This window comes from Gopherus flavomarginatus, chromosome 1 (assembly GCF_025201925.1).
Source record: "Gopherus flavomarginatus isolate rGopFla2 chromosome 1, rGopFla2.mat.asm, whole genome shotgun sequence".
Classification (NCBI taxonomy): domain Eukaryota; kingdom Metazoa; phylum Chordata; order Testudines; family Testudinidae; genus Gopherus; species Gopherus flavomarginatus.
Window position 1 is genome coordinate 129,502,682 of NC_066617.1, and position 9,113 is coordinate 129,511,794.

The 9,113-nt window shown below is 41.1% G+C and overlaps 1 protein-coding gene across 2 annotated transcripts in view; it reads left to right on the forward strand.

The window, feature by feature from the left end:
• STK38L (serine/threonine kinase 38 like) overlaps window positions 1-4,123 on the forward strand; it is a 57,739-nt gene extending 53,616 nt beyond the window's left edge. For both annotated transcript variants that reach the window (XM_050919761.1, XM_050919770.1), the window contains one exon: window positions 1,469-4,123. In XM_050919761.1, the coding sequence (XP_050775718.1) occupies window positions 1,469-1,596 (128 nt within the window). In that variant the 3' untranslated portion in view covers window positions 1,597-4,123. The remainder of the gene's footprint in view (window positions 1-1,468) is intronic.
• Window positions 4,124-9,113: the final 4,990 nt, after the last annotated feature.

Genomic DNA, 9,113 nt, shown 5'->3' on the forward strand with positions numbered 1-9,113 from the left:
TACACTGTATTTGGATTATCTGGAAACTTTGTTAGTGAACTGTATTTAAATTTAAAAAAAAAAGTACATCTGTGAACTACCCCTTCCTTAATCCTCTTTCTCAAGGAGTGTGAAAAGATAGCTTTTAATCTGGGGGGGAAAAGTGTGTGTTTGTGTGTTGCCTAAATGGTAAGCAGTTACAGGATTTCACCATATAGACAATATTGCCACATTTTTGGTAAAATGTATTGCATTAATTGGTTTCAGATGTTTGGTAACATTGCAATTTCAGCCAGATGCAAATGTTATATTCTTTGCAGGCAAAATTTCAAAAGCATCTAAATGTTTGACAAGCAGCAGTACTAAGGTTAAACAGTACTAAGTGTTAAACACTTAAGTGACTTAGGAGCCTAATTCTCATTGTAAGTCATATAGGCACTTTTGAATCAGTTCAGTCAGCATTTAGCGGGAGTTTTTTAAATGTATGAGTCAGGAATCTGCAAGGTGATGGGTTCCCTCAGCTCCCACTGGCTTCAATGTTACTGTTTATGTGTGTTGAGTGAGACACATGCTTGTATGTTGGTATCAAACACTCTTTACTATTCTTCTAGCTCATCCCACTTACCCAAAATCTTAATTTTTTTTCTGTAACTCTGAAATGGCTCCTATAGAATGGCAAGTTGGTTTTCCTCTTCCTTTAATGCCAGAATTTTCAAACCTGGATACCTGAAGTTAGGTACCTAACTCTATATTCAGGCAGCTAATTAAATTACATGGATTTCTTTTCATAAGTTCTGAGGTTCTGTTACTCACGTTGACTTTAATAGGCATTTATGATACACAGTATCACAGAAAATGCTGCTTATTGTTTAGATGCCTAAATATGAACTTGAGAACTTAACTTTCAGCACCAAGTCTGAACATTTTGGCCTAGAACTATAGAAACATTAATCTGAATAATTGTTTTACAAGACAATTCTATGTTCAGCACTGGAATAATATTAGATGTTCATAAAGTAAAATGTTGCTCTCCTAAATGCTCTGCAAACATCACAAAAGCACTAATTAGTGAAGAAATTCAAAAAGAGCATAAGTATAGAGTGATACAATCCCATTGGGAAAGGTCTGATTTTTGCTGCTGTTTGTTTTTGGTGGGATTGTGTGTGTGTGTGTGTGTGTGTGTGTGTGTGTGTGTGAACTCCGAAAAATTGTTGCTTTTTTTTAATTGTGGTCACAGTTGGGGATCAGGATCTTACTGTGGCAGGCAATATAAAGGCCGTTCGTTCCTCAAAGATGCCGGATGATATCCTGGCCCTTCTGAAGTTAATGGCAAAATTTCCATTGACTTTGTTAGGACCAGAGTTTCACCTGCAGTCTTTATAATGCTAGAGAGAACCAACTTCAGTATTGTTTGCCTGACGTTGTGTGGTGACTGCTCTTGCCAGCAATACTAATTTTTTTAATTTTCTTTTTGACTTCTACATTCCAGTGCCAAATACCACAGAACCTGACTACAAATCCAAAGACTGGGTTTTCCTCAATTATACCTACAAGAGGTTTGAAGGGCTTACACAGCGTGGCTCTATCCCTTCCTATATGAAAGCTGGGAAGTTGTGAAACAAAACAAAACCCCATAAAATTAAAAACAAAACAAAAAAACCCAGACCTCAGGTAGCTGCATCACCAGTCCTGCTTGGCGTAGATATCAATACAGTGACTCTGGTGCGCATCGACTTCACAAGGAAATTCTACAGGATTAGGATTTCTAAGACTACTACAGGAATTAGTTGGCAGTGCCAGCTGGCTTTTTTTTTTTATATTTGAATATTTTTGTTAACTTTATTATACAAAGGTACTGGAATAAAAGGGTCAGACATCCCTTTGTAACTGCACTGCCTATGTGTGTATAAAGGTTAATTATGCCTCTGTGTACTGTGGCTTTGTTTGTACTGTAAGCCATCTAATCCACCTAGGAGAAAAACATATCATTTTAAAAAGCAACATGGACTAATGTTGCAGCACCATTATTTTACTGCTGTCATGGTGGGTTTTAGATATACGGTATAAAAACCATCAATCATATTTGTAAAGGTCTCTTTCAAGTGATTCTCCTCATGGATTCCTCTCCTGGTGTACATGCACCCATGCACAGAGTAATTTAACAGTCACCAAACAACCAGAGACAACATTGCTCTTTTCCTCGAACAAGCCCCTCGCCTTGGTACAGATATTTCAGAAATCCCAAGAACACCTGAAAGGGTAGCTCCACCTATGGAAGAAAGATACTCCTCCTCTTGCTCAGCAGTGAGAGCATACCAACTATAGGACAGGTTCCACCCTATACTTAACCTTATTAATCAACTTCTGTAGCTCCACCTCTGCAGATCAGGGCCCATTCCATCACGCCTCAGCAACATCTGCAGCTCCTCTAAGTGGCATTCTCTTTTTTGAGCTATGTAGGGCAGCTACCATTTCATTCAGTACTACTCCTTAGTAAAGAGCTCCAGATCTGATGTCTACTTTGGCAGAGTTGTGCTGCAACCATTGTTTAAACAGACTGCAAGTAGACCTCTGGACACTGAGGTCAGTGCTTGTGAGGCACCAGAAGTGGCACATATGTGGACAATTACGTAAGCAGGGTTACTTCCCTTACAGTACCTGTGGTTCTTCGAGATGTTCCACAGCCTGACCACCTTCTCTGAGGGATGTTTGGGCCCGCTCTGGCCCTTATGCCCTCAGAACATCCAGGACGCAGATGCGGCCTCAACAGACACTGCTCTTCAAATGAATCTAATCTCACACTTATTAGGTGCATGCACCCCAGAAGTGGAATCCATGTGGGCCACACATTTTGAAGAGCCACAATTAATATAGAGAAAGTAGCCATTCTTTATAAAAAAAACGTGCCCTATGTGATTGAACTTTGCAAGAGACATGAAGGTAATTTATTAAGGAGATTTCATGGAAATAGCAAACACCTAAGATTCTGACTTGTCTGTACATATTAATTGGTTTATCTCCAGGGGAAAAGCTACACCGTCTTAGTCATAACACTAAAAATAATTTGCATATAAAACTGCTGATGGTTAATCAAATGAATGCTCACATAGGAGTTACACTGTTAGGGAGATTTACTACAGTATGTTTAGCATCATAATCTCCCGTACCGTGATAGCTGAATTTCTTTATTTTCTGAATAAAAGGCATTATTTTAATCTAATCAGCAAGTCAAATTAAAGAAAATATTAGAATACTGCTTTTAGAATAGTAGTGGGAATTCTTTTTAAAGGCAAAACTGTGACACTGTAATGATGTAAAGACAACAGAAGGTTTATCTACACTGGCTTTCCAAAAACAAGGAAGTGCAACATATCTTTTTGCTTGTTAATTTTTCCTTTTGACAGTGTTTGTCATTGTGCCATTTTCTTTCTTATTCTCAGAGTACCAAAGATCCTGCAATGGCTTGATGTTTGCAACTATGTGAAGTTTTGATTTCCATGCCTATGATTTGTTAATGTGGAATGGGGTATACAATTCATAAAAGGTTTTTTTTCTGGGAAGTTAACCTATTCCAGCAGGAGAAACTGTTAAATCATCAGTTGCATAAAGGTGAGCCTGAACCAAAATCCTGTATCTGACTACTCACAAACTGAGGAGGAAGTTTGGATTGAAATACAGTTGAATTTTTGGACTTGGGTCCATCTCGAATCAACATGGGTTAATAAACTGAGGTACAGGCAGTAAATGATGGTCGGGGGATTATTTTGTGTGTAAGAGAAGGGGTTAAAAATACAAAGTAATGTTGCCAGCATTCAGAATTGAATATTGTTGAGACTGCATTTGCACTGTTAATTTGCCTTGCTGACGAGTTGGGTAAATTTTATTTTTATAGGTCAATTATTAAAAACCTAAGTCATTGCATACAGTGTGGGATAATTACAAGCATTGTAACATACTGTACCTTGTCCTTTTAATGTTGTTCATATTACAAAAGCTCATTCTCTGAGTCTAAATGGCAACTGCTATATTTTTTTCCTGGACTGTTGCATTAGTTGTGGTGGGGAAAGTTACATAGAAGCATTATAAAAGATTTATATGAGGCTTTTTACAGCATTTGAAAATAAACATAGCATTCTTTTGTAAAGTTGCAGTTGTTTTAACCCAGTTCATAATGTTATTTTATTTTACTTTCCAAAACGCGTAGACAACAGAGGACTTCTAAGACATTTGAAGGCTTTCAGTGCTGGATATGCCCATACTGAATTCCATCATACACCAGTCAAAGCTACAGTTGCCTTCGGTCAAAAGAATTAGCCATGCTACTGTTGCTATCAATACATAGACAGCAACCGTGTGTTTAAAAATAGTTATTACTATTTATTATGGCTTCCCAAACTTTTTCCTGTGTGGACCATATTTTAGTAAATTGAGTCTCTCGTGGAGAACTTGCCCTACCTATTTGTTATGGGAAGAACCACCTCCCTTTCCCGGGTGCATACCATCACTGTGGCAACTATTGCAAATGATTACATGTAATATATTTTACTGGGCCAGCTTTTGGGGGTGGAAGGGACAAGTTTCCGAGCTTTACAGAGTTCTTCTTCAGGTCATGAAGAGCTAAAGCTTGTCCCTTCCACCAACAGCAGATGGTCTAATAAAAAGTATTACCTCCCCTACCTTGTCTCAGAATCTGAGAGATCAACACAGCTACAACAACACTGCAAACATACTTTTTTATTGCAAGTCCATTCACAATATAGCTACTGCAACACTTTAGACAACGAAGTATCATTTTAACAACCCACTTTTGCCAGGTTTTGAAAAGCAGAAGACCAAGGGTGATGGTGATAGTTTAACATTTATATTGCTGTAGCACCCAAAGGCTTCAGCTAGGTTGGGCCCCACTGTGGTAGGCCCAATACAAAAATATAATAATTGGCAGCTTACAAGTGAAAAGACAAGATATAATATCTGGATGAGATACAGAATTGAGTTGGGGTGAAATTGGGACGACACAGTAACAATATAATAGTATGTGTGCAATGATCCTCTCTTTTTTTTTTTAGAGTTATATTACCGGGAGATTTAGTTCCTGCACAGAATAATCATGCATTTAAAAGCATTTTTAGAGTTTTCAGACTATTCTAAACTAGCAGGTTTTTTGGTGCCTACAAATTCACAGGAATATACTGCAGTTCACAAAACTTCAGTCCAGCACCTGAGTTCCCTAGACCAGGAGTTCTCAACCCTTTTCTTTCTGAACTTCCCTCGCGCACACACACACACCAACATGCTATAAGAACTCCACGGCCCACAAGTGCCACAACAACTAGTTTTCTCCATATAAAAACCAAAGCCAGCATTAGGGGGTAGCAAGCAGGGCAATTGCATGGGACCACACACCAGGAGCCCCTGCGAAGCTAAGCTGCTCAGGCTTCATCTTCAGCCCCGGGTCACCGTGTTCAGGGTCCCGGGCTTCAGCCCCATGCGGTGAGGCTTCGGCTTTCTGCCCTGGGCTCCAGCGAGTCTAACAGTGGCTCTGGTTGGTGGCCCCCTGAAACCTTCTTGTGGCCCTGCAGGGGACCCCAGACCCCTGACTGAGAACCACTGCCCTAGACAATGAACATGGAGAGTGATTCATGGTCCTTCTTTGAGCAGGGGTTGGACTAGATGACCTCCTGAGGTCCCTTCCAACCCTGATATTCTATGATCACATGAGGGTAAGTCTATACTGGAAAAAATAAAGCCCCGCAGCAGCAAGTCTCAGAGTTGGGCTCACACTGTGGCACCAAAAATCATAGTGTAGGCATTCCTGCTTGGGCTGGAGCCCAGGCTCTGATACCCACGGAGGGAGGTGAGTCTTAGAGCCCAAGCAGGAATAGCCACACTGCTATTTTTAGTGCCACAGGGTGAGCTCAAGTCAGTTGAACTGGGCTCTGAGACTTGGTGCCATGGATTTTGGTTTTTTTTTTTTTTTTTTCCCCAGGATAGACGGTGTTAAAAAGCGATTCACAAAAGTCAGAATTCAAGGTGGGGAGCTGCCCAAACTAGCCAATGGGAGATGCTGACCCGTGGGCCCTCTACTCCACCAACCTGGGCTATCCCTCTCACACTGTGATGCTGTGTCAAGCCACAAATCTCTGGCAGGTACTTTTAAAATTGGAAATATCCTATCTCCTAGAACTGGAAGGGACCTTGAAAGGTCATCGAGTCCAGCCCCTGCCTTCACTAGCAGGACCAAGTACTGATTTTTGTCCCAGATCCCTAAGTGGCCCCCTCAAGGATTAAACCCTGGGTTTAGCAAGCCAATGCTCAAACCACTGAGCTATCCCTCCCCCTCAACTGTGTACTGCACTTACACACACATCCACAAGAGGGGACACATCCAACTGAGTTGCATGAATAATCTCCCAGGCACTCATTAACCATCTATAAGGAGGCTCCAGCCAATTCCCCCTAGCTCCTCAGCCTTGCACCCCAGAACTGTATTGTTTTACACTGGGCAGGCTTCTGACCATTGCAAGTTCATTACCCAGTCAGCCCTTCCCGTGATGTGAAGAGGACATACACTAGGCTTTGTAAACTGAGCTGAGATTTCACAAGCACTTCAATCAAAACAGTGTTTTAGGTAAAATATAAAACAGATTTATTAACTACAGAAAGATAGATTTTACGTGATTATAAATAGCAAGTGTAGAGACCAAAGTTAGTTACCTAAGAAATAAAAATAAATTTGCAGTCTGAATTCTACAAACTAAATAGGATTTGTATCAAGCAGTCTCTCACTCTGACAAATGGTACAAACAGGTCACAGATCTTCAATACATAGGCTTGAACTCTTTCCTGGTTTGGGACCACCTCCCCCAGTTCAAAGTCTTTGCCCTCTGAGTCCATACTTGTTTTCTGGTGTTTAATTGGGAGCGAGGAGAGGTCAAGTGATCATGTCATTTCCCCTCTTTTATAGCTTCTTCCAGATTTTTGACCTGGGGATCAGGCAGTCCCACTGGTCAAGCAGTCTATTGTCTGCATGTTCTCTCTGAGAAGTCTTCTGATATGGCTGTTGGAAGAGTGGATTCCCTTTAATGGTCCGTCAGCGTGTCAAGCTACTCCACTGTCGTAGCTTAAAGGCTTTTTGTGGGTGTTTCCAACCTCACAATACATTTCAGTAACCCACACATAGCAAAACTTCATAACTTCACATACAATGATAGCACAGACAATCCAACAGGATATCAGTGTTCAACAGATCAAGACATTTAAAATGATACCTCAGAAGGCCTACTTTGTACAAAACATAATTATATAACAGTAGCAAATAGGGGGTTTCCAGTGTGCTGTTTTGAGGTACAGAGTATCACATGGGCCTAACTTTGCTTCCAATTCTCAAGCAGGAACTTCTCTTTGGATTTAGGCACCTCTGCAAGAAGCTGGTGGATGTGGCAGATGGGACCTCCCTCTAAACTTTTAGCCTAGTGGTTAGGATACTCACCTGGGATGTGAGAGACACCTGATTCAAGTCCCCCTGCACCTGAGGGGGAGAAGGGTTTTGAACAGGGATCTGCCACCTCTCAGATGAGTGCCCTCAGTGGGTTATGGGATAGTCTGATGTGTGGCTCCCCTCAGTTTCCTGCTGAAGCTGTTGCAAATAGACTAGAGCTGTTGGAGCAGAGGGACTGGATCCTGGGTCTCCTACATTATGTGTGAATCCTCTAACCACAAGGCTACAGAGCCATTCACATGCTTCTCCCCTCTCTCTCTCTCCAATGACTCCCCATCCAGTGGCAGAGAGACTAGGACTGGGGATCTCCCACACCGGGCCGTCCAGAGGATTCAGAAGGCCTGAGGCAAAGCAATTCCATAAAAAAAAAAAGTTGCAATACTATAAAATACTAGATTCTCATGGGGGCCTCTGCGGGGCCCAGGTCCTGGGGCAAATTGCTCCAGTTGCACCCCCCCCCCAGGCGGCCCTGCTCCCACATCCAGGCGAGTACCCTAACCAGTGGGCTAAAAGTTACGAGGGAACACCTCCTCCTCATTCCCTGCCCCCGGCTGTTTTCTGCAGCTTTGAAAATATTAGCCATCTTATTCATGTGTACAAAATATAGTACTTCACTAAGCCAAAGAGGCCTACCAGATTGGGCCCCAGATGTAACACAAGAAGCTGAATGCCTATCTTCTCCTGTTTTGTGAATCGCTCTGGCCCTGAGGTGCCTGGACACCTAGAAGGAGGCAACTGTGCCATATTCAGAAGCAGAAATTTAGGTATCTAGGAAACAATTTAGTGCAAAAACGGGTGCCAAGTGAGTTTAGGTTCCTACTGGGTTCAGCTGGAGTTGTGTGAATTGCAGTGGAGCCTAAACTCCTAGGTGCCAAAAGCCAGATTAAGTCTGAGGTTTAGGTGCCTAAGTACTTCTGTGAATCTAGGCCTCGGAATTTTACCATTGACTTCAATGGGGCTGGGACTTCATGCTGCATCTTTAGATGTGCTCAGAAAATAGATTACTATTACTCAAAGGAGACCTGGGCAAAAGGAAATAAAAAGTAATTTTTAATTGGCTAGTCACAGGTACATTCATAATTTAGGTCTTGTGGTCAGTTATCAAACTTTTTAAATCTGAATTTGGGGGCAAGAACTGGGGGGGGGGGGGAAGGATCAGACAAAAAAATTTAAAAATGTATTTCCTCCCAAAGATATTGCTAAGCTTGGCCATTTTACTTATTCATTTCACTGTTTCTGAAAGTGTCCAGGTATAAAATATTTAATTTAATTGTAATCTAGCAGCTAAACAAACAATCCTAAAGTGGGATTTTCAAACAGAATTTGGGCATTTTCTGGGATTCATTTTTGCTTGATCTGTGAAAGATGAGACAGTTACACAGTATTTTAACACCAAGAAAAAATTTTACATATGGTACTTAAAAAAAATCCATATTGGATACATTACAAAATATCCTATTATTATTTAAATTGAACAAATTAGAAGCCAGCTGCTAGTTTTTCACTGTTGCTAGCTCAGGGATTCATGGTTTGACATAAAACAATTTTGCTCAAACAGTGTTGAACCTAATGTTATATTAATGTGGAGCTTGAATTAATCTGCTGGCATTAAAACAAGGAAACAATGAAGTCACTT